This window comes from Palaemon carinicauda, chromosome 27 (genome assembly GCF_036898095.1).
Source record: "Palaemon carinicauda isolate YSFRI2023 chromosome 27, ASM3689809v2, whole genome shotgun sequence".
Classification (NCBI taxonomy): domain Eukaryota; kingdom Metazoa; phylum Arthropoda; class Malacostraca; order Decapoda; family Palaemonidae; genus Palaemon; species Palaemon carinicauda.
This window is the reverse complement of record NC_090751.1, coordinates 48,834,369-48,860,893: the sequence shown is the minus strand read 5'-3', so window position 1 is coordinate 48,860,893 and position 26,525 is coordinate 48,834,369. Positions and strand designations below refer to the sequence as shown.

The 26,525-nt window shown below is 36.9% G+C and overlaps 1 protein-coding gene across 1 annotated transcript in view; it reads right to left on the bottom strand.

The window, feature by feature from the left end:
- Positions 1 to 559: 559 nt before the first annotated feature.
- scat (VPS54 subunit of GARP complex scat) overlaps positions 560 to 26,525 on the bottom strand; it is a 205,222-nt gene continuing 179,256 nt past the window's right edge. Inside the window, exon 21 of the mRNA XM_068351075.1 lies at positions 560 to 6,131. Within this exon, the coding sequence (XP_068207176.1) occupies positions 6,020 to 6,131 (112 nt within the window). The 3' untranslated portion in view covers positions 560 to 6,019. The remainder of the gene's footprint in view (positions 6,132 to 26,525) is intronic.

The following is a 26,525-nucleotide window of genomic DNA, read 5'->3' as shown; positions in this document are numbered from 1 at the left end:
AATACAAAAGTGTACTGTACTGTACTTGTGTAATTTTTTCAGATGTTAATTGATACTACAATAGAGGCACATGCCCATCCAGTATATATACATCCAAATTATTCTGAAAATCTATTAAGAAATCATCAACCGAGTATAAGAATGCTTTAATTACGTCACAATACTAAGAAAGGAAAATATTTGAAACATGTTATGAGCACCTGGAATGAAAAAAAAATCAGACCATGAAAGACACCTACGGAAATAGTGGAGCTCAAAATGACTGCTGTTCATTTTAATCTTAGTTTTCTTTAAAAATTATTTATAATATTTGTAATAAAATATTAATTTTAGACTTATACCTATTTAAAAATTATTACTTACATGATTACAACATGAGCCCAAGAAATATAGTATAAGTGTATACTTGTGTAACTGACCTTCAATCGTGCTCATACAATTTCATTAAAGTAATGAAACATGTAATGTAAGTAACAGAATGGTATAATTTTCACTGCCACTGTGTCTTAAGCCATGCTTAAATTTAGTGCTCCTTTTTAATACAAAAAAAAAAAAAAAAAAAAAAAAAAAAAAAAAAAATACAGAATAATTCATTATTTACATCCTTTACTCTATTAGTGTTCTTTATTATAAAACATACATTTCACCTTTTTTTTGCCCCCAAAAATACCAATTTATTATGGAACACAAATATGTCATTCACATGAATTTCCATAGCATATTTCATCCAGTAATACAAATCATGACATATGATAATCATTCTTCACCATAGTTTAGACAACAGTCACAGTAACATGCTCTAGAAACATTTTTTGGGCACTCGACACAATCACAACTATGAGATCCATTAGGAACATTCACTCTAGTTTTAATAAACCTTTTCACAAATGATAAGTTAAATAAAATCTATTTTTATTACTAACAAATATTACAGTAACAACACAGCCTTCAAAATATAGTAACAATAATCTGATATTTTAAACTGGGTGGTGATATATAGGAATCCATTTACTCACGCAGGTATGTGTACATTGTAAATAAACACATGCATGCATATTGTAGCAACAGACTCAATTCAATTTTACATCCAGCAAATAAGTTATCTGCTCAAGGAGGAGCCTGCATAACATGATACGAGTGGTTGCTAAAATACAAATGTCCTCATACCTTTACACTTGTAAGTAAAGTTATCAATGTGTCAATAAATGTGAATAATATATATGGATACCTAAAATACAAAAAATGACAATCATTTGAAAATAAATACTGAATGAATACACCCAGAGTAGACATGGAGGGAAAAAAATTATATAAAGAGAAATTTATAAGACATTTTATACAGGTATACGATCAAATTTGTGTGCATGGATAAAAAATTTAATTCCTATATATATATATATAAAATCACCCAAGGTTAAAAGTAAAGATTAATTAATAAAAGATATACTAAATTATAAATTATTTAATGAAAAATGCTTAATACCCTTCTCCTCCAGTGAATTATAGTTAAACTTTCTTATCCCATTTGCATATTGTACAGGGCACCAACGATTTTCTGGCAACTGATGGTCCCAGACCTCTTTTAATCTGAACAAAATCTTGAGTGGGAAATTAAAAATTAAGTGGCCACCAGACTAATTTACTTGGCAGATAACAAATGGCTATGTGTGTAGCACGACATCGGTTTTTTTGTTAACACTACATACGTCTGCTAGCGGTAGTCTCCCTTAATTATGTGATTTTAGCTTATTTTAATTAAATTTAACTCTAGTTATGGCTTTACAGGCAAATTCAAGTGGCAGCCATGGTGTAAACTTAAACACCAGTCTATTTCAACTAAAGATAAGTTGAATTGCTGAAAAAAACTTGATTGTGATGTCTCGTCGAGTAATACCATTGCTATATTTGAAATAAAACAGGATTTTGATAAAACTGGTATTTTGGTTCTCTGTATGCTATAAAGTGCCTGTAATACTGTACTCCCATATTAGTTTTGCATAAAGAAATGAAAAGGTAATTTTAATATTATCCATTGTTTACATTGATAAATTTATCCAAATCAGCTGATTAAGGCAAATTACTAAAGGATCATTTTTTTATTTCCTAAAAGAAACAATTATTACTTCAACTGTCATTTTTAATTTACCTTACTAATTTAAAGAGTTTTATTTGAAATACTTGCATATTTTATTTACAGTTAAGTTTAATGGCATAAAAAAGTTTACCGGGGTTTCATTCACGTTGTTGATACCCGATAATTTATAGTTGTTAGCTCTTCAGTTCTTAATCATAAAGCTTAGGAAATTATTAATTTTTCTTCCAATTCTTTATGTAGTCTTTGTGCAATATGAGTTACTTGTCATAAATAAATACACTATCCTACACTTAGTGTAGATCCTAGATCTAGGGAAATATCATTAATATTGGTAACAGTGATCACATTTTGTCAACCCTGATAGCTGTAAACACGATAAACGGCGCAATTTATTTTTTACTATTTCATTCCTTATATTTTCAACTATAATTTCTATAGCATATAATTTTCAAGTCTGAGATAAATAATACATCGCATACAACGACACACACAAACACACACACACACACACTCTCTCTCTCTCATTATTATAATTATGCATTACAGTTGACTTCTTTTGTCAAAGGAAACTGATATTTTCTTTATTACATTTCTGTATAACACAATGTTCAGTACTGACGAATAGTTTTATACTGTATCTTTCAACGGCTAATTATTACGCAACCACAAAATTACACAAAATTAGTTTTTTGCTATTAGAGAGAAACAATATACTAAAGAGATTTCAGAAAAAATTATTATATACTGTAATCATTTCACAATAAATAGAAAAACAGTTATATCAGCAAGCCTCTGGAACCATAGGGTGCCGGAAAATCGGTATTGTGCCTGTATATCGTTAATGCGTACTATTTCATGTTTGAATACAATATTTTGCCAATTTCACAGTACACTATTATACCTTAAATATAACTAACAATCAAGAAAGCAACATGAAAATGTACACAGCATGAAAACATGAAAATGTTGAAAAAAACTTTAATGTCTTACAGGAAATAAGCAAATATACTGAATAATATCGTGGACAAACTTTCTTCTAGTACAGTATAACAATAAAAGACCTGACAACAGAGTAATGAATTCAGTTTAGTGCTCTTTGGAGATGCTGTTTATATTAATGAATGTTACCATTCAATATTAATGAAGGATTTTTTTATGTGAATGTACTATTCTTGTAAACTAAATTTGAAATTATGACTAGTGATGAAATGAAATATATAAAATGAATGGTATAACAGCATAATTGATGAGTTTATTATCCTAAAAAATACAAACTCATTATTTTACTAATCCTTAATGCCCAAAAAGTGCAAAGTCCATTGAGTGCTTCAAGATATAATATTCTAGACTTGGTCTTGAATGAATATTCCATAGTTGGAAGGGAAAGGCCCATTAATCACTAAATCATTGTATCAGTATTGATTATTGTGTTTAGTAAACTTGAAAGTTATTTATTTAAATTCTTTATTAAAATGTTATACTTGATTGAAATCCATGTGAAATATAATTTACAAGACGCCTTTCTATTTGATGGCACATTCACAATCAACAGAACTACTCGTCTGATCTTACAAGGTATTTTATTTATGAGTTTCTTTCATTTCTCTTGAAACAATTAGTGATCTAAAAAAGTAAAATGCAATTCCCTTGAAACAATTAGTGATCTAAAAAGCAAGTAATGTGTATCTGTAAATTCTATAGATGTATAATCTCCAGCTGACCAATCTCACCAAGAGAGTATACACACGTAATGATAATGGGAGTAGTAGTAGGTTGTAATGAGAATGGGAGAAGTAGTAGTTAGTAAGTAATAAGTATGAAATTAGTAAAAGGAAGATAAGTAAGAAGATCCAAGCAACTAATGAAAAAAAAACAAAGATTTAGATTTGGACCAAAGAAATTTTGACAATGTAAACAAGACAGAAGAAAGATGAAACAATTCATTTCACATGTAATCCAATTACCAAAGAATCTGTTATGAAATATTCGTGATGGTACCTCCAGGAGTTGTTCACTTCTCTTCGGAGAAGCCCATCGGATTGTGACTGTAGGATACGATAAGAGACAAAAGCTTTTCAGCTCACTTCATACAAAATAGAATTTAGTAAAAGTACCTGTGTCTTGAAAATACTTTTAACATAAAAGGTAGATACAGTATTTTCATGCAAATACTAATTTTGAGTCCTCACGCTCATTATTTGCACCAAGGATTACTTTCCCTAACCAAAAGGTGAAAGTGATCTCATAGTCCCCTATATTTGAATGAGGACACTGGGACTTGGGCATTCTCGTGTGCACAATTTCAATCACCTTGGGTAACTGTACCGACCTTAACTAAATTCAGGGTATCCCCTCTTTTTTTCCCAGTGAAACCCTTTGTAGGTTTAGTACTGAAGACAGTGATAGGTAACGCATCACTTTCATATACTTCCAACCTGTCTCAAATTTTATTATTTGACAACTCTTAATTGATTTAGAGCCATAAACTACAAGCTAAGCCTGCCTTATAATGCAGATGTACAAGGGCATCTTATAGCTGTGGGAAAGTACTTTCCTGCTAAATAATTTGGGTTCCTTCACTTATTGAAGAATTCAACTAACTGAACTTTTCTGGCCATTGGGATAAATAAAATGTGTAGTTTGTACTTTTGTATGGACAAGCATAAATGAAAAAAATAATGGTTCATATTCTTTTTCAACTACATTATTTCATATCAAATTCAGAAGTCAAATTTTGGTGATAGCAAAGTAAATAAAACTCAGAATACCAAACTATCAGCTGAAACGAGTAAATAAACTTAGAATATCAAACTATCATCTGAAACACATCTGGAAGCCAAATGTAAAATGGGGCTTTGACAAAGCAAACAACTATTTTGGGGAAGTTCTGAGTAGTCCTCAAAGACTTTCCTGTTAAGGCTACGAAAAGTAATCAATGACATTAAATACCAAAGAATATTGTTTTCCTCCCCAAAGACCAGTGTTTCAACATGCAAAGCATATCCCATGCCCTGAAGATCGAAATTATACTGGCATCATATGTGAACATTTTTTACATTATCAAACAAACAACCGCATAGTGGGGTATACATTAGCTCTAACATCTAGAGCTTTAATTTGGTAAAGACGAATTCAAAACCTATTCAACTTCACTTAACTTAGAAGTTGACTAGAATCCCTTCAAACACTAAGAGCTAGTAATACTATGTCCTAACAATAAAACGACCATAAAAACATGGTTGTTAATCAAGAAACAAACGCTCAGCTAAGCATTCGTCTTCTAATTTTAGTATTGGTTCTCAGTGGGCCATGTGCTGTCAGTTAGCAGATGAATTAAGCATTGGAGCTGCTGTGACGAATTCAATAACAGAGCCTGAACCCACAGGTCTCCCTTATACACATTGAGTATATGCTTTGCATGTAAATACACTGGCCCTAGGGCAGGGAAGATAATATTTCTTTAGCATATTATGTTATACTAGATTATCTGTTCTAACCTTGACAAGAATGTTCTTAGGGACCTCTCAGCAGTCTGACTCCAAAATTCTGTAAGACTAACCCTGAGCAGTTCACTGTCCTTATAAGAGTTATAAAACAACTACCGTTAATAAGGCATATAACACTGCCAAATGAAAAGATACACACAAATGTACAGCACTGAAAATTAACCTGCCAAGTTTCAATTTCAAGAAAATTAAAATAAGAAATTATGGTAGCTTGATATTTTAAATTGCCTTTTGAGTAGTAAATCTGAACTTCGTGAATTTAAATATACTGTATGGAGTTTCACTATATCTAAAAATGCTGTACTCATGCATTTGCACAAACCTACATTATACATTGCTTTCCCACTCATTAAATACAAAATAAATAATGTGAAAAATATAAAATCATCATGAAATGGAACATATGTACAAGTTACTTCTATGAGCGAGCAGGCCACAGACCCGTTGTAAATTCTTCTTGGGATATAAGACCACTTAAACCCAAGCTTTCTAAGTGGTTGAAATAAAATGTTAGTTCGCTGGTAACAACCCTGAAAAGTAAAAAAAGAAACATGAGAGTTCTCAAAATAGTTACATAATATATTAGGCTATCATAAAGTACATAAACATTATACAGTATACTGTAGTAATGCAAATTAGTTTATACCAGCTTCAGTGACAAAAAGAGCATGCTGGTAAATTACGAGAGTAAAAGATCAATAACACAAACTTGGCAACACTTACCCAGTAAATAACACATGGAAGAGTCATGCAAGATATACATTTGCTTCTGAAACCTTTATAAATATCGGGGGAAATCCAACCTTTACTATGAGCAGACATACAGTTAGGCCTCGATTTTCACAGGGGTTCGGTAACAGAGGTCACCTCCTAGCCCCCTAACCAACTGATCACTCACTACGTGTAATCAACTAACACCTTACACATCGCACATTATTTTCATATAGTCCAATACCAGTACTGTAGGTTGCATTACTATAACTGTACAGTACAGTATATGACACCATTACCTTAATAAAATTCTAAATCATCGTTAGCACTAAATAGACTACACCTCTAAAATTCATTTCATACACTTCATAATTCCAAATCTTTAAAAGTTAACTAGTACAGTATTTAATTTCTGCATTTTGTTTAATATATATAATTTAGTTGTTTAATTTTTAATTTTACTTGGTTTTTCTCTTCTCTCATTACTTGAAATTCTAATTGTTTTTATGCATATATAAACCTTTATTCTTTATAAATAGGGCACATTCTTGACGAGGTAGTTAATAGGTGGTGATCGCAAGCAAGAAGACCAGGGCTCCCCTCCACCTGTGAATGCTGGCTGTGTTTGTGATTTATGGATGTGAGACAAGAAATTTGTGCAATGAGGATGTTGTAACGTTTAAGGTCCACACTATCTTAGTGTTTCTTGAGGGAGAAATAACTGTTTGTAATCATCCCAGGGTGTGGATTATAGATCATGGCTTCCTGGGTGGTGGAAGACGTATGGCTTGAATAGGAGGATGTGAGCTCAGCCTTCTCTGGGGTATGTCTTGGAAATGCCCAAGGAGACACCAAAGAAGTCTTTTGCCTCTTCTGTTTTCTCATGAGTGCATCTGCTACTGCCATTTCTGTACATATGCCCCTGGCTCAGTCACCAGAGTATGTGTCAGGAGCTAGGAGCCCTCGGATCTATGTCAGCAGTCTTTTAAAGGTTCTAGTAGCGTGTTGGTTTTCCCCAGTGTTTGATGCACCCCATCAGAAGTTGGAGGCTTTTCTCCTGTTACCATGCAGACCGTCACAGATAAGTTTGACCTTAAGAAGGCTTAGATCTCCTTAGGTTATAATAATAGTGTTTGTATTGAAAAAATTATTATTGTTATTTTCTTTATTCATTATTGTGCCATAATCCCATCTTAAAAATGTCCAAAGTACACCACAGTAATCTAATGTTGTTTTGTTACAGACTGACAGAGTGCCCTACTCCTTACAGGGCAATGTGATGGTAGCATCAAACATTAGAGAATAAAAGATGAATACAGTTCCGTCAGTACCTCTACATACGAATTTAATCCGTTCCACAACCGACTTCGGATGTAGAAAATGTTTGGATGTAGAAACAAATTTTCCCATAAGAATACATTGAAATAGGATTAATCCGTGGTTGAGCCCAAAAACCTATGATAACTCCTTAATAAATTACTACACATAAATTACACATGACAATATGCACTCTAAATTAGATAATAGACATGTAAAAAAGAATAATTATCAAGAAATAATAAATAAGAAACGTGTTTATAGCGTCACTTTACCTTAGAAAGTCCAGCGCAGGTGTTGGTCTTGCTACGCAGAGAGGAGACAGACGGGCGGTGAGGAGGTAGAGAGGTTGACTACGATAAACATACACTACCGTAACTTATTCTAACTTACACCAAGTGAACTTTAACCTAACTTAGCTTATTTATTTTTTTATTTTTTTTTTACATTTTATTTTTTTCTTTTTTATTAATTTTAATCACTTTCACTCTACACTTAAAATTGATTGAATTTTTCTCTCTTCAATCTTTGCCGTTTTCTTTGTTTCACTTTCTTTCGCTTCACTCTTTGCCGTTTTCTCTGAACCACTTCCTTCCTCTTCATCACAAGTTCGCTTCATAGTTTTTTTAAAGAAGCTATCGATAGAAAGTTGCTTGGTACAGCTTTTCAGAATGTTTCAAAAATAAATTAGGGAATCATCATCAAACTGCGCAACTACATGACAAACCTGCAATTTCTTTGGATGCTATTTGTAGATGAAGTCGACCACGTCTTGATATTTTCCTAACACCTCTTTTATTTGCGCCGAACCTAACTCATGTTCTACCTCCTCGATCCCTTCCTTGTCATCACTCATGTGCTCAGATATAGCATGGTTCCTTGAGCTCCTCTGTAGTAAGTTCGTCATGATGTTCTTTTGCAAGTTCACTCACACAAACGCCACGCTCATGCTTTTCAATAATTCCTTGCTTTACTTCTAAAGAAAGCATTTCCTTATTCCTTTTCTCACCACTACCACTACCACTTGCGAAACTAAGCCTTTAAGGACCCATGATTTACGTTAAATGTCGTAAAAGGATGAACGTAAAAAATCACGATTAAAACACAGTTAATAGCAGAACGCACAGGGCACAACCACACGAAGCCGACGAGAACAGAGGAATGTCCCAAGCCACGCTAATTGAGGGTCCCTCCGAGGTACAAATGCTGCCTTCTATCAGCGGAAATAAAAAATACATCCTGCGCTATGAGTACCATCTACATGCACAGGTATTGTTTACTTCGGGTGTCGAAAAAAAATTCGGGTGTAGAGTAGTTACGTGTTGGAATTGTACTTCGCGTGTCGAAAAATTGGGATACAACCAGTACGACGAAAATTGCTTACTTCGTGTGTCGAAATAAAATTCGGGTGTAGAATCGAAAAATTGCTCGAATTTTACTTCGGATGTTGGAAAATTTGGATGTAAATACGTTCGTGTGTAGAGATTCCACTGTATAATGAAAGATGCAACTTGATCTCAACCTAGTTTCTATTTTGATAAAGTCAGTTCCTTTGCCAAGCTTACCCATTTCATAAATGAAAACATTAAGGTCATACAGAGTAAATGGCAACCTGCATCCAGCAGTCAGCGAGTTCGTTTAAAAATCAGAGGAAACAAAGACTGGACTCCCTGACTTTTGTGTATCTCCAGAAAAAAAACTATCTGGAAACTCCTAAGTGTTCTGGTGTAATGATCATCCAAAATGTGACAAATTTGATTTTGTAACTTAAAAATACATTTCATGCCATTAGCCATTAACATTACAAAAAACTTCAGTAGATCTCAACTCATCAAACTAACACTCCAGTTGGCAGCGGATAAATACATTGTTTTAGTGAGAAGAGGGACTTGTGCAGTTTTTCATTAATTAGATTTGTGTCCATGCCAATTTTACTAAAGTTAGAACTATGGTATATTTTTATGCCTTTGTGTGTCTTATTTAATTTTTCATGGTATTTTTGTTCAATTACTACTCCATATTATAAGACCATTTTTTTCTAGTTACCTTTTTATCATTTTGAAGTAAATATTTTTACTTGTATAATATGTGTTCCCTTTCATGAGGTTTCTTTCCCTCAGCCATTTTATATGTTATTTACTTACTTTATAAAATGTATTTGCACTCATTCATGAGCGCAACATTCTCTCTGTCCTCATGCACCTGACAACACTGAGATTACCAAACAATTCTTCTTTACTCAAGGGGTTAACTACTGCTCTGTAATTGTTCAGTGGCTACATCATTCTTGGTAAGGGTAGAAGAGACTCTTTACCTATGGTATGCAGCTTTTGTGGGACAGGGGCACTCCAAAATCAAACCATCGTTCTCTAGTCTTGGCTAGTGCCATAGCTTCTCTGTCCCATGGCCTTCCATTGTCTTGGTGCCAGGCATTCTCAGTAACCCAGTATGACAGGAGTGTACAGTCCCATACACTTTCTGTTACCTGGTTGAACTTCGGTGCCCTCCCTCACCCTTCCTACCTTGACGATGGACTTCTGCTCTCCTTCAAGTTGCAACACTTTGATAAAGTGAATTGAGAGGAAACTGCGAGACCAAGTGTTGGGGGTGAAGGGGCCTTTTTCCCCGTACAGAGCCCTGGCTGTTTCCTTACCCTGATCAGCAGAGGGAAGAGTATGAACTACTACTTCCATCTCTGTCATATTCAGTGCCTGAGTTTCTTCCCATCTAGTTGATGGCCTTGCCAGGCTTTCTTCAGACGCTGATCACGTTGCTGGTTTTGCCCTTGGGGTATAAGCATATGGGGTTTGGGATGAATCGCCAGAGCAACCTGCCATATGCTTTACTCTGCTGGGTATGAAGGGACTGGGGATTTGTTTGATTCAAGAAACCAGACCTCTGACCAGTACAGATAGAGGCAAACAATCTGAAGTCAAAACGATCATTTGTGAATGTATTTGGACTCATTCATGAGCGCAAGGGTCTAGGGAGCCGACTTTGGTTCCCCCTTCTGGTAGAACCTTGGTCATTAGTAGGCACTTTGGTGTCTTTCAAGGATCCAGACCATCCGTCGCGGTGCTCTGTATCTGTGTGGATTCCACACAAGGTGATCAAGTGAAGTTTTCGGGTATGTTTAGTGTGTTTTGGCAAATGTAGAACTCCTTAGTCTCTAGTCTAACTAGAAAGCAAATGTGGATTCTCAGATCAATGTCATGTGAACAGGTGAGAGTGCATGTACTGGAGAGCTTTTGTAGGCATGCATGCATGAACAGTCAAGGGTATGCTCCTGTAAGAGTGCACACTCGGTAGCCCTCAGCACTGAGTCAAGGGGATTCTTGGAGCAGCAATGTTTCTCCAACAGAGGGAGAAATAGTAGGAGTTGCATACACAATTCCTATCAATTGGTGTTTGCACTTCTTCGTCCATAAAAGGAAAAACAAAGGCAGAATTCTTCTATTCTGATCAGCAGTATGATGACGAAGGCAGAAGTGGAGGGAGAACTTGAATTTCTCATTCAATGTTTCATTCATGACCATGATGATGATCCAACGTAGAAGAGGTTACAGGAACTTGATAAAGAAACAGCACAACCAGGTGATACATCCTTAGTACCTTTCCGGAAACAGGAAGACACTGAAGAAAGAAGAAGGGTGGTGTCTTTTTGCTTCACACTCAACAGCCGTAGAATTTTCTTCCAACAGTGCATATTTGATGTCTAAAGATTCCCAACTCCTTAGGAATACAGTGTCATAGTCGTCATCACCAGGTCACACAAGCAAGGGAATAAACAGAAAATAGTTATGCTGTCTAATAGGAGCAAGAATGTGGATGTCAGCAGGCTTATACAGAAAATGGTTACACAGCTAAGGTTATCAAGAAACCACTAAAAATCTATTTTTCCTTCTAAATATCCCTTGCTGAAAATGATCTGGTTACACAATTATCTAAAGGAAAAATCAAAAGACTATAATAGCCCGTTGAGAACACCGTAAGTACGTCTGTACCATCTGAAGGCTCAGAGGCCTGTCAGTTGGGCAGGGCTTTCCAATTACCCAGCGGTAACTACTGGGACCACGGTAAAGTTTTGTAGGTAGTAGGTTGGCGAAGGCACCAGTCACCCGTTGCGATACAGCCGCTAGAGTGATTTGGTCCTTTTTTCTGGCCAGACAGTACTACATTGAATCCATCTCTGTTTACGGCTCATTTTTTCTTTGCCTAAACCTAATCAGAATAGTCCGACCTATTCCTTCCACATTCTCATCTGTTCTCATACAACTGACAACACTGAGATTACCAAACAATTCTTCTTTGCTCAAGGGTTAACTATTGCACTGCATTGTTCAGTGACTACTTTCCACTTGTTAAGGGTAGAAGAAACTCTTTAGCCATGGTAAGTAGGTCTTCTAGGAGAAAGGCACCCCAATATCAAACCATTGTTCTCTAGTCTTAGGTAGTACCATGGCCTTCCACTGGCTTGAAATAGAGTTCTCTTGCTGTTCTATCTTATTTTACTTCTTGTTTTTTTAGTTTTTATAGCTTATATTTGAAGGATCTCATTTAATGTTATTATATTCGCAAAATACAGGTATTTCATTTTGATTGTTTATTACTGTACTTCTCTTCTAGTTTATTTATTTCATTGTTATATTTCCTCACTGGGCTATTTTTTCTTATACAAGCCCCTGGACCTATAGAATCTTGCTTTTCCAACTGGGGTTGTAGCTTAGCTTGTAATAATAATAATAATAATAATAATAATAATAATAATAATAATAATAATAATAATAACAGCCATGTCCAGTTTTGTTGAAGGCATACTCCTTTTAAAAGATGAGAGTTTGTATGCGAGTAGTAACATAATTAACACGTCCAACAGAACACAACTATTTCCTGTCAAAATAAAAAACAATACCAAACTTTTTCTTCTCAAATAATTTTTATTCATCAATTAATTAACAGCTATCAATAATAAAAAGGCAATATACACTACTGTACTGCATAAGCAAACCACTGTGTAGACATTGCTACAGTACTTTAGTAAGGTTATCCCCATAGGCAAGCTTGTTCTTGAATGTGAGTACATTATCATTGCTAATATTATTACCATTATCCTGGTCTCCTTATATAGCCTTCACTTGAAAATTCCTGGGTTCAATATCAATCTAGGTAGGAATTAATTTCTATTGCAAGAGATTAAGTATTTATTTCTATTACCCTTACTATTATTACTATTTTCATATATTAATTTTATAAAAAATAAATCATATTACTATACTTTCACAAGGCTTACCAAAAGTGTTTGTTTCTGAATAATAGCTAGAGGTATGGTCATTAGAACAAAAAATAGATAAAAATAAAAATGCTAAAAGTGAAGGTGCTGTGACAGCAAATGTTTTTGTAGAAAATATCATTTCCATATAATCAGAATAAATGGTACAATGGTACTAAATGCAAAAGCATATGTTTTGCTGTTGTTATTTCAAAATTTTAAAAGTCAATAAATAGTTTAACTAAGCTATCAAAATAACACAATTCTACCTATAGGGCTGGCTTGAAGGGTTGGCTCTTGATGGAAATCCTAATAAAATTTGCTTTATGGATTAGTTTCAAAGACTGATATTTAATGTTGACTGAAAACTGGACAGTTTAATTAAATGTGCTTAATTTTAGTTGTTGATACAGAATCTCTATTTTATTGTAGCATCCCACAATCCAACATTAATTAATTCAGAACATAATTCTAACACTTTGAATAATACTACAGTACAAGTGTGCTAGAAAATGCATCATAATTTGATTCAGTGAAGTATGCCATTCATGATAGAGAATAATAACTGATAATTTCATTCCTACAGCAAAGACAAAATAAAGGGATTTTGACGAAGGAAAAATCTATTTCTGGGGAGAGACCTGTGGCGCCCGGTGAAAAGAGTCCTTCTTATATATCTTTTCTGATAAAACCTTCCAATTATACCAGAGAAAGAAAAAAGCATGGAATGCTGAGGTTACTACCCTCGCGCGAGCACCTTTTGGGTGTCGTGTATAAAGCAAAGGCGCGTGAAAAACACTATTCACAGGTTGTCTTCCATTTAGTTAATTCCTTCGTCAAAGGGATGGGCCGATACAAAGGTCCTAGCCAACCACCATCGCCACGACGCGAGCGCCATCTGAACAACATCCTTCTGTAATGGTCATGACGGCTTGGAAAGGAAAGGGTGGGATCGTGTAAAATAAAGGGGAAGGGTTTCACCGGGCGCCACAGGTCTCTCCCCAGAAATAGATTTTTCCTTCGTCAAAATCCCTTTTCTGGGTCGATCTGTGGCGCCGGGTGAAAATGTACCAGAGAATGCCTTCCAAGCCCAACAATAACAACTAATTTAATGAGGGGAGAGAAACAACACTATGTAAAGAAAATCATAAGTAATTAAGGTAAACAAACATGATAACAGGGAAGCCTCCGAGTATCAGAGGAAACATGCTACAAAACTGACATGGCTAAGAATATCCCAACCCTATAACAACGGTAATCAATAATAGTTACCAACATAACCTAATATGTAATAAACTTAGGGCTAGCGAACCACCAAGGAAGCGGCGTCGTGGTGCGAGTGGCGGGTAGGAGGGAGAAGAAAAGAGATGGATGAAAGGAAGAACAAAAGATCACTGGGGAGAAATAAGGCTCCCAGCTGCAACTGTTGGGTATTTAAGAGCCTGTAAGTTCATTAGATAGTGGCGTTTGAAGACCATAGGAGATTCCCAACCCGTGAACTTTATAAGGTCATCAAAGTCCATCTTCTGGGGGCAATGATCCCGGATTGGCTTGTTAAATGAAGTATAGGATCTATAGCCTAATACCACGTATGGGAATGGTACCTCCTTGTTCTCTGATAAACAAGGGGCCAGACGATCGGGTAGCAGTCGTGGCTAAAAAGGCCCTGAGAGTGGTGACCGGACATAGAGAAGTATCTTGGAGAAGAGGAATAACTTTCCAAGGGGACCACCTATTTTGGGGGTTAACGGCCGAATCATATTGGCGAATTGTCGAGTCCCTTTTGTCTGATTCGATGAAGAAATCGTTTTCCGGTTCAATGTTCGCGTCTCTACGAGCTGCCAACTTCCTGTAGTCCACAAAGTTAGGGTTTTGGCCACCCTTGAGTAATCTGACACAGTGAGTTTGGAATACTCGGGTCAGTTTGAGGAACGGGATCCGGATGGGACGGAGTTTCCACTCGAGGAGGAGAGGAAACCAACTGTTCTTGGGCAGTGAGGTGGTACTAAAGCCACTGCGCCCCGGATGGAGCGCAGTCGGTGTAAAAGTTTTTAGAAGATTCACTGGGAGAGATAGGGAAATCTTCCTCTAATGGTTCCAATCCCGGGGTAATGCGTCCATGGCATGAGCCCGAGGGTCCAGGATTGGGGTCACATAACAAGGAAGTTTGTGATTGATTTGAGATGTGAATAGATCTACCTGGATGCCTGGAACGAGCCTGAGTATCCACCGGAATGAAATTCTGACTCCAGGGGACTCGTCCTGGATAGTGAGCCCATTCTCACATCCTGGCCTCCCGCTAGGTGAGGTGCTGACAGGAACCAGTTCTTTTCTGTTGCCCAGGCGAAGAAAGTGACCAGGATCTGATTCAGGTTGGGTGACTTGGATCCTCCCCTGTTTCCGTAGTGTACCTCGTCTGTGCTGTCTGACACTACTATGATGTGGGTCGACCTCGGAGGAGTCTCTCTCTTCAGGGTCAAGAACACTGCCATGGCTTCGAGAACATTGATATGGGACTGTTTCACGGCTAGTGACCAAGAACCTGAAACATCTGATGTTCGGAGAAATCCCCCCATCCACTTAGAGACACGGCTGAATGGAATGTCACTTGTGGAGGTGGGAATTGTAGAGGAACCGCTTTGGAGAGGTTCTTCGGTTCAGACCATGGGCGTAGTCTCATTTTCCAGACAGAGGGGATCTTCGAGACCTTGTCTTCTTATAGGTACTGTAGCTCTCTTTCTCCAAAATCGATTGATGTCTTGAGTTTGGCTTTTATTAGGAGATCTGTTACTGAAGTGAATTGAAAGAGGGCGAGGATACTTTCTAGGCTCTTTGGGCACCTGTTTGTGCTTGAGAAATTCTTGATCTTGGAACCTATTCCTCTTACTTTTGGAAGGGAGAGACAACGTGTGCTTCGAAAGGTCCCACTGAATGGCTAACCATTCTAAGTGGCCTGATGGTCGCAGGCGAGACTTATGGAGATTGACCCAACATCACAGGTTGTCGAGCAATCGAAGTAATTCCTTCGTAGCTCTGTTGCCTTCTATGGCCGGCCGGGCCCAAATGAGTCAACCGGCCAGATAAGCAATGATCTGTATCTCTTGGTTCCTGAGTTGTTCTAACACTGCCTCTCCCAGTTTTGTGAATATCCTGGGATCAATGTTGAGGCCGAAGGGCATGTCTTGAACACAAAGGCTTTCCTGCTTAGGTGGAAACCCAGATAAGAAGAGAAGTTTCGAGCTATAGGCGCAAGCTAATAGCGGTCGGTAAGATCGACAGAGGTGGTGACGGTCCCACGGGGAAGTAAGGTCCGTACCTGAGAGATAGTCTTTTGATTGCTTTTTCTTGAGTAACCCTGTGGTGTACTCTTTCAGGACGGGAGTGGATTTCTGGGAGAAGGTCACTGGCGGAGGAGGAGGACCTTGAGGCCATTTTCATCTCAAACCGTTAGAGACTATGCTATGATCCCACAGACCGAGTCCAATGGTCACGAAAGTGGTAAAGTCTTCCCTCTACCGGGACCACCGCGTTGTGAGGGAGTGAATCTAGGTCCTTCCCTTCTCCGAGCCCCCTTTTTCCTAGGTCCGCCTTGATGGCGGGACTGTCTTCTACTCCTGTAGCTTCCTCTCTGGTGTCCATGAAAGGAGCCTGAGGGTTCGGATCTAGGGCTGTATGCAGGCAAAACATCCCAACGGAGTTGGGCTGTGTACCTGGGGAATCAGTGAGGTAGACCACCTGATGATGGGGAGTCAGATACAAAAGCGTCGAACCAGAGGAAGGCTGTGATGACGAGTGGGAAACCGACTATCGATTCCTGTCTGATAGAGGTCTCAGACAGAACGTACTTCCCACAACTGACCCGATCAGACCAACAAACGTGTAGGTCGAACTGGAAGGGCAGAGCCTGGAATTATCGTACCCCCCAGGATGACAACATCCTGGTCCAGACAGATCGGGCCTGCCCTTTAGGAAATAATACCGTTACCTTCGGTACCTTGTCTAAGCTAACCAAGGCAATCTCTTTCAATCGAATGAATCCGTTGAATGGGAATTCTAGTACCTGGGAGTAAAATCTAGGTCCCCCAGAGGGAGGACGTCTATGCCCTCCAGATTTATGGTACCACCTATATCCGAGTTCCTGAACGGCACTGACTCACCACCATACCTTAGAGCTGCGTCATAGCCCCTTGGTTTTCCCTAGAATGTGTTGCTTTTAGCCGTCACAGTTTATGCAGGGTAACATGAACATCAGGATCCTTTAATGGTCCTAGGTCGGTGACGTAGGTAATTGCAAAGCTGAAGGCTCAAAACTCATCCCCACCTACCTGCCCGTCCATGGGGTCGTTGTCCAACCTTAGAGAGGACACTCCGAGGAGATAGGGACCTCTAGATGGAGCATTCCTTCCCAACCTCGATACCCAAGGGCGGAGAGCCTCTCTTGCAGGCCAGAGAGAATCATCATCATCCTGATGGGAACCATGCAGGCGAACCTTCTGTAACACAAAGGGGACATAAGTCTGGATGTTCCTTGAACTTTGGTTAGCGATCCTATTCACAGGCTGGGATCAGCTGTATAACTCTTAAAAAGCAATTTTAAAGACCAGTCATTTAATGTATTATCTTCTGGGGTATAGTGCGACACTTGTATTCATGAAATGTGACACTGTTGGCGCATTCGCCACTGGGTGGAAATTTATTTCTATATGAATACTATGTTGTATGGATATTTATCCATATCTAGACATACAGTAGGGTCCCGAATTATGCGAGAATTTGGTCGATGAAAGGCCTCGTGTAATTGGAAATTCGTATATTTCGAAACACATCATGGCGGCAAACAGCAACCTACCCGTCAATTTTTTTTTCACTCCATTTCTAGCTTTCTAGCTATATATATACTGTATATACACTGTGTGTGTATGTATGTGTGTATGTATGTATGTATATATTATATATATATATATATATATATATATATATATATATATATATATATATATATATATATATATATATATATATATATATATATACACTGTAGCTTTTATCTTAACAATACTGTAAGAAATCTTTCTTATAGATTTTTTTTTATAAAATACTGTACAAAATTTCTTTTATGGATAAATAAAACAATAAAAAGTTGTTAAAGTTTTGATAATTTTCTATGACTAGTATTTACTACTGTACTATGCATAGCTTACTGTTTTCAGTATTTTCTGAATGATGTAGAATTATTTCCTATAGATACAAAAAACAAAAAAGGGTTTTCAAGGTTTGATACAGTACGTATCTAGCAATAGTTAAAAATTACAGTATAGTACTGTATATCCATGATGACACTCCCACACGTAAACACGGCCAGTAGGCGCAAGTGTGCACTAGGCTGCTGTACGATAATCACGCTTTTTTTGCCCTGAGCGGTCATTTCACTAATGATAATTTTTCAAAGTTAATATAATTTCTTTATGCTTATAATTCGTAATTATAGTTAAAAGTAGGGATATTAATTAAATGGTTGAGTAAAAAAAACAATTAATACTACTATTATTTAATTTCAAATGGCTACATAATACTGAATATTCTAGTGGGTTCTTTTTATCTTCAATCGTAAATCTTACGCCTGGATAAGCAACAAAAGGAAAGGGATAGGTCTCTCTCTCTCTCTCTCTCTCTCTCTCTCTCTCTCTCTCTCTCTCTCTCTCTCTCTCTCTCTCTTCATATCGTTTCCTGTATAGTTTTCAAATATGTTCGTCATACATTTGTACATTATTTATCCACTTTATTCTCTCTCTCTCTCTCTCTCTCTCTCTCTCTCTCTCTCTCTCTCTCTCTCTCTCTCTCTCGGCGTTTCCTTTCCCTTTATAGTTTTGTGAAATTTCGTTGTCCAGTCATTCGGTAATGAGAAGTCATTTTCGCTTTTGGCATCGAAAGAAAACTTTGTTTCTTCAATATACTCATCACTGGAGGATTCAGAACTAGTGCTCTCATTATCAAACAGGTTATCATTATCAAATTCCACAACAAGAATATCATTTATTTCATCTAAAGAAATAACCTTCCTCTTTAGACCTTTCATTACAAAAGGAACAACAAATAACCACTTATGCATGAACGCCCGAGCGCACTGATAGGAAACCACAGTTTTGTAATATCGAGCTACCTTCAGAAAAATAATTGCCAGACATCATATAAGTTTCTATTCACAGTCCCCATATGCTGAGAGTGTTGCCAAGTGGTGATCCTATACTTACTATACGAGTAAAGTAACATCACGAGACTGACGGCTTGTAAAAGGCAATTAAAGTCATGAACGGAATATACAGTTGAAGGCGGGTACCGAGTAGATCGTGGTGAACGGATTATCACGTGGGTGACGCTTAACAGGTTAAAAAAACATTTTATATAGTTCGGTATTTTCTCTATCCTTCCTCTCCCAGAAAACCTTCAAATGTGAATTATCGGAATGTGTGCAGATCTTGGCAGTGCGATAACTAGTTAGCGACTGAGAATAAAAAAAATAAAAAGCCCGATTGACGATGCTGGTGAAGAGGATATCGAATACCGATTTTTCCCTAATTGATTTTTTCTACGTTCTGTCTAATCCAATGTACAGTACATTCTTATGTAAAGGGCGAACCCCAACATTTCTTGATGCTGCTACACTTTAATTATAGATATTTTACCACCTATTTATAATCTTTATTTATAATAACATCTTTAGTAAAAGCTCTTCAATATCACTTTCAGGAGTAAATGCGTTTATGATCGACGATGAAACGTAAAAAAAAACGTTTTCCTTTTAAGAAGGCGTTTTTTTAGGAAAAAAAAAACAACACGAAACAAAATTGCTCATATTTCATATATTTTGATTTTATAAGGATAAATAAAACAACATTAATTATAACATTATTATTACATAGTACCTGGTAAGATATCTTTTGCCGCAAAAGTTAACCTATAGACAGATGTTAAAATTGGTTAGCGAGTTCGTTATGATCGGCGATGGAACGTACTAAACAAAGTAATGGGTTTGGTTGTGGTGACATGTTTGGCAGTAGCATGATATAAAATAGTCTTTATTTTGATGGTTTTTAATTTAAAGTTTAATGAATAAGGATTTTTCACCATAATCACAACGCAAGTATAAAAATTAATTAGTACAAATATGGAATATTATACATATAGGTGTTGGACAGTTAGGCTAGGCCTAGCGACAAGTTCACACAACAGATGGGCAAACCTTAACATTTTTCATCCAAAACTAGTCTTAAAATGTTTGAACAGAAATCTTTCTCTCACATTCTCCCCACCCCCTTCTCAGACATCGGGGAACCATCACCCCCCCCCCCCAATACAATTAAGAAAATAATAGATTTCCTACGCTTCGCAGTGCTTGACTCGCGGATTTAGAATGCTCCTCGCAGATACAGGAAAATTAATTTTTAAAAACTATCGATCGCGTAATTGAGGAATCGCGTAATTAGAACACGTGTAATTCGGGACCCTACTGTAGTTAGAATTGACTATGCATAAATATAGGCATAATTAATGTACAGTAGGGTCCCGAATTATGCGAGAATTTGGTCGATGAAAGGCCTCGTGTAATTGGAAATTCGTATATTTCGAAACACATCATGGCGGCAAACAGCAACCTACCCGTCAATTTTTTTTTCACTCCATTTCTAGCTTTCTAGCTATATATATACTGTATATACACTGTGTGTGTGTATGTATGTGTGTATGTATGTATGTATATATTATATATATATATAAAACATATATATATATATATATATATATATATATATATATATATATATATATATATATATATATATATATATATATATATACTGTAGCTTTTATCTTAACAATACTGTAAGAAATCCTTCTTATAGATTTTTTTTTTATAAAATACTGTACAAAATTTCTTTTATGGATAAATAAAACAATAAAAAGTTGTTAAAGTTTTGATAATTTTCTATGACTGTAGTATTTACTACTGTACTATGCATAGCTTACTGTTTTCAGTATTTTCCGAATGACGTAGAATTATTTCCTATAGATACAAAAAACAAAAAAGAGTTTTCAAGGTTTGATACAGTACGTATCTAGCAATAGTTAAAAATTACAGTATAGTACTGTATATCCATGATGACACTCCCACACGTAAACACGGCCACTAGGCGCAAGTGTGCAATAGGCTGCTGTACGATAATCACGCTTTTTTTGCCCTGAGCGGTCATTTCACTAATGATAATTTTTCAAAGTTAATATAATTTCTTTATGCTTATAATTCGTAATTATAGTTAAAAGTAGGGATATTAATTAAATGGTTGAGTAAAAAAAACAATTAATACTACTATTATTTAATTTCAAATGGCTACATAATACTAAATATTCTAATGGGTTCTTTTTATCTTTAATCGTAAATCTTACGCCTGGATAAGCAACAAAAGGAAAGGGATAGGTCTCTCTCTCTCTCTCTCTCTCTCTCTCTCTCTCTCTCTCTCTCTCTCTCTCTCTCTCTCTCTCTCTCTCTCTCTCTCTCTCCATATCGTTTCCTGTAGTTTTCAAATATGTTCGTCATACATTTGTACATTATTTATCCACTTTATTCTCTCTCTCTCTCTCTCTCTCTCTCTCTCTCTCTCTCTCTCTCTCTCTCTCTCTCTCTCTCTCTCTCTCTCTCTCTCTCTCTCTCTCTCTCTCTCGGCGTTTCCTTTCCCTTTATAGTTTTGTGAAATTTCGTTGTCCAGTCATTCGGTAATGAGAAGTCATTTTCGCTTTCGACATCGAAAGAAAACTTTGTTTCTTCAATATACTCATCACTGGAGGATTCAGAACTAGTGCTCTCATTATCAAACAGGTTATCATTATCAAATTCCACAACAAGAATATCATTTATTTCATCTAAAGAAATAACCTTCCTCTTTAGACCTTTCATTACAAAAGGAACAACAAATAACCACTTATGCATGAACGCCCGAGCGCACTGATAGGAAACCACAGTTTTGTAATATCGAGCTACCTTCAGAAAAATAGTTGCCAGACATCATATAAGTTTCTATTCACAGTCCCCATATGCTGAGAGTGTTGCCAAGTGGTGATCCTATACTTACTATACGAGTAAAGTAACATCACGAGACTGACGGCTTGTAAAAGGCAATTAAAGTCATGAACGGAATATACAGTTGAAGGCGGTACCGAGTAGATCGTGGTGAACGGTTTATCACGTGGGTGACGCTTAACAGGTTAAAAAAACATTTGATATAGTTCGGTATTTTCTCTATCCATCCTCTCCCAGAAAACCTTCAAATGTGAATTATCGGAATGTGTGCAGATCTTGGCAGTGCGATAACTAGTTAGCGACTGAGAATAAAAAAAATAAAAAGCCCGATTGACGAATGACGATGCTGATGAAGAGGATATCGAATACCGATTTTTCCCTAATTGATTTTTTCTACGTTCTGTCTAATCCAATGTACAGTACATTCTTATGTAAAGGGCGAACCCCAACATTTCTTGATGCTGCTACACTTTAATTATAGATATTTTACCACCTATTTATAATCTTTATTTATAATAACATCTTTAGTAAAAGCTCTTCAATATCACTTTCAGGAGTAAATGCGTTTATGATCGACGATGAAACGTAAAAAAAAAAACGTTTTCCTTTTAAGAAGGCGTTTTTTTAGGGAAAAAAAACAACACGAAACAAAATTGCTCATATTTCATATATTTTGATTTTCTAAGGATAAATAAAACATTAATTATAACATTATTATTACATAGTACCTGGTAAGATATCTTTTGCCGCAAAAGTTAACCTATAGACAGATGTTAAAATTGGTTAGCGAGTACGTTATGATCGGCGATGGAACGTACTAAACAAAGTAATGGGTTTGGTTGTGGTGACATGTTTGGCAGTAGCATGATATAAAATAGTCTTTATTTTGATGGTTTTTAATTTAAAGTTTAATGAATAAGGATTTTTCACCATAATCACAACGTAAGTATAAAAATTAATTAGTACAAATATGGAATATTATACATATAGGTGTTGGACAGTTAGGCTAGGCCTAGCGACAAGTTCACACAACAGATGGGCAAACCTTAACATTTTTCATCCAAAACTAGTCTTAAAATGTTTGAACAGAAATCTTTCTCTCACATTCTCCCCCCCCCCTTCTCAGACATCGGGGAACCATCAAACCCCCCCCCCAATACAATTAAGAAAACAATAGATTTCCTACGCTTCGCGGTGCTTGACTCGCGGATTTAGAATGCTCCTCGCAAATACAGGAAAATTAATTTTTAAAAACTATCGATCGCGTAATTGAGGAATCGCGTAATTAGAACACGTGTAATTCGGGACCCTACTGTATTTCTATTTGAACACTATGTTGTATGGATATTTAGCCATATTTAGACATAGGAGTGAATATGCATAAATATAGGCATAATTAATTTAATTCTATTTGAACACGATGTTGTATGGATATTTATCCATATTTATACATAGTTAGAATTAAATACATGCATAAATATAGGCATAGTTATGTTCATAAATAGTTTTTTTTTTTTTTTTTTTTTTGTTAAATCCTTCCCTTTACAGGTAAAACAAAAGATTGGCCACCCGTGGTCTGAGTGATCTCCGACTGTACCGGAGCTCCGGTAACCATCCCCGGTACAAACAAAGGTCCGTCATAGTGACAACGTGAACCAGAGGAAATCTAATATTAACCTCAATGCTGATCGCCTGTACGATATCCGGTTAAGCCGGAGATTCGATGAAAAGGATCGTAATGACGATATTGTGATTATTCATGAAAAAGGGTTCATACCTTGATTCTGATCGTCTGATTGATCTCTGTTTGTACCGGAGAACCAGTGACAAAGGTCCGGCATCGTGAAAACGTGATCCTCATCGGTACGATAACATTCTCTAAAACTGAATGTCTGTGTTATCTCCAGTGAAGCCGGAGATTCGATGAAAAAGGGACCGTAATAATGAAACTGTGAAATCCTCATCGGTATCACATTGTTAACTCCGGTTCTGGACGTCTGCTTGATCTCTGTTTGTATGGGAGATCCGGTAGCAAAGGCCAGTCCCCGTGAGATCGTGACCGTCACCGGTACGATAACATTAACCTCAATGAATGTTTGAGTTATCTCCAGCGAAGCCGGAGATTCGATGAAAAAAGGGGCCGGAAAGGTGTAATTGAGATCAAACATGACAAAGGTTCGTGTGCAAAAGGCCTCAGCCGGAGTCTGAGTGCCGGATTTCACCGTTGCACTCCAAATATCTGACTAGTTCTCACCCAATGAGTATCCATTATAGCGGCGTATAACTCAAGGCGGAGCTAAGCATAACTCAAGGCGTAGCTAAGGGTGTCGGTATAAATCGAACCCAATTAATGACTCATACCAACGTTCCTACTAATAGTGTTAGCTATATTAACAGTAACCACATCAATAAAACGTGTATAACATTAAATGTACTATCATCAACTCTGATAATAATAGGAGGCCTGAATAACTCGTGAACGTATAAAAACGGAGAACGGGAAAATCACCTCCCTTACTCGAGCTAATAAACGATCACCCTATGCTCTCACTCTCAAGGTTACATAATAAAAGCTAACATCACACAATAATATAAGGAAAGTAAAAAACTGATTGCTTTTATTTTATTTTTATTTCTTTCCTTTATCTTTTTCATTTTTAGTCATTGTAATAACCAAGAACGAAGAATAACGACAACGTAACCAATAAATAAGGATATAGTCTAAATCGAGCCTTCCTGGGGCGAGTACAAACTAACAGACTAAATCGCAAACGTTTAAATCGCTATTCGCCCAAAATCATTGTTGGCACTATAATATCCAAATGTTTGTATATTTGTAATTTACCTAATGTCTGTTAATGACATAAGGATAAATAACTTAAAGCAATCTGCCGACCTGCGAGGGTCGGGGAAGCAGTGACATGCCCTTAAAATAAATATAAACACCAGCCTTAGCTAAAGGCAAGGCAAATATAAGTGTTAAGTGTATGGGCGACCTCCGGTGAAGCCGGAGCGTAATGAGATGTCCTGAATAATGCCGTCTTAGCCAAAGGCAAGGCAAATATAAGTGTGAAGTGTATGGGCGACCTCCGGTGACGCCGGAGGATAATGAGATACCCTGAATAATTCAATTGTGGCTAATAATTCAATTGTGGCTAATAATTCAATTGTGAAGATATAAAAGCCAAGCCGCAGCTAAAGGCTAAGGCTTAGATCATAGCAAAGCGTATTTACAAACTCCGGTGAGGCCGGAGGGAGAAGAAAGGTCCTGAATAATTATTGTGAATAAAAACACAATTGTAATAACAATGGCTATTGTGGATATTTCCGTGGCCTGAGACCGCAGTAAGGGCCACCGGAGGGTCGTATCTAAACAATATGAAGCCCGTCCCATGCAGTAAACAATATATAAATATAACAATAGAACGAAAGTCATTGAGAATCCCTCAAGCCGGAGTAGAACTCAAGGCGGAGTGGAAAACGTTCATAAACTACTCCCGAGCCGTAACGGGGAGAGGACGAAACACGGACCAAAATAACGCTAACAATTGAAAAGTCACGAAAAATAAATAACTCGTAAGTTATCATCCACCCCGAGGGGGAGAGGTGAGGGAGGGAGAACCCGTTGAACGCACAAAACGGAAAACGGGAAATCCGCTCAACCACCAGAGCTAAGAAAGAAAACGAGAGAAAGGGGTAACTCGTGACTGCGAACAGAAAACGGGGACCCCAATCTCTCGCTCTCTTGGACACAAAAACAGGACTAAAAATCACACAACACTATTATAAACGTATAAAATAAAAATGTACATCCATATAACACTACGATCGAAGAATAGCATTTGTAGGTAGTAGGTTGGCCAGGGCACTAGCCACCCGTTGAGATACTACCACTAGAGAGTTATGGGGTCCTTTGACTGGCCAGACAGTACTACATTGGATCCTTCTCTCTGGTTACGGTTCATCTTATCTTTGCCTACAAATAAACCGAATAGACTGGCCTATTCTTTACATATTTTCCTCTATCCTCATACACCTGACAACACTGAGATTACCAAACAATTGTTCTTCACCCAAGGGGTTACTGCACTGCAATTGTTCAGTGGCCACTTTCTTCTTGCTAAGGGTAGAAGAGGCTCTTTAGCTTAGGTAAGCAGCTCTCCTAGGAGAAGGACACTCCAAAATCAAACCATTGTTCTCTTAGTCTTGGGTAGTGCCATAGCCTCTGTACCATGGTCTTTCACTGTCTTGGGTTAGAGTTCTCTTGCCTGAGGGTACACTCGGGCACACTATTCTATCTCGTTTCTCTTCCTTTTGTTTTGTTACAGTTTATATAGTTTATATAGGAGTTATTTATTTTAGTGTTACTCTTCTTGAAATATTTTATTTTTTTCTGTTTCCTTTCCTCACTGGGCTATTTTCCCTGTTGGAGCCCCTAGGCTTATAGCATCCTGCTTTTCCAACTAGGGTTGTAGCTTAGTATTTAATAATAATAATAATAATAATAATAATCTGCTAAAACTTAAAATAAATAGCACAGTCGAGTGACGAACGCCT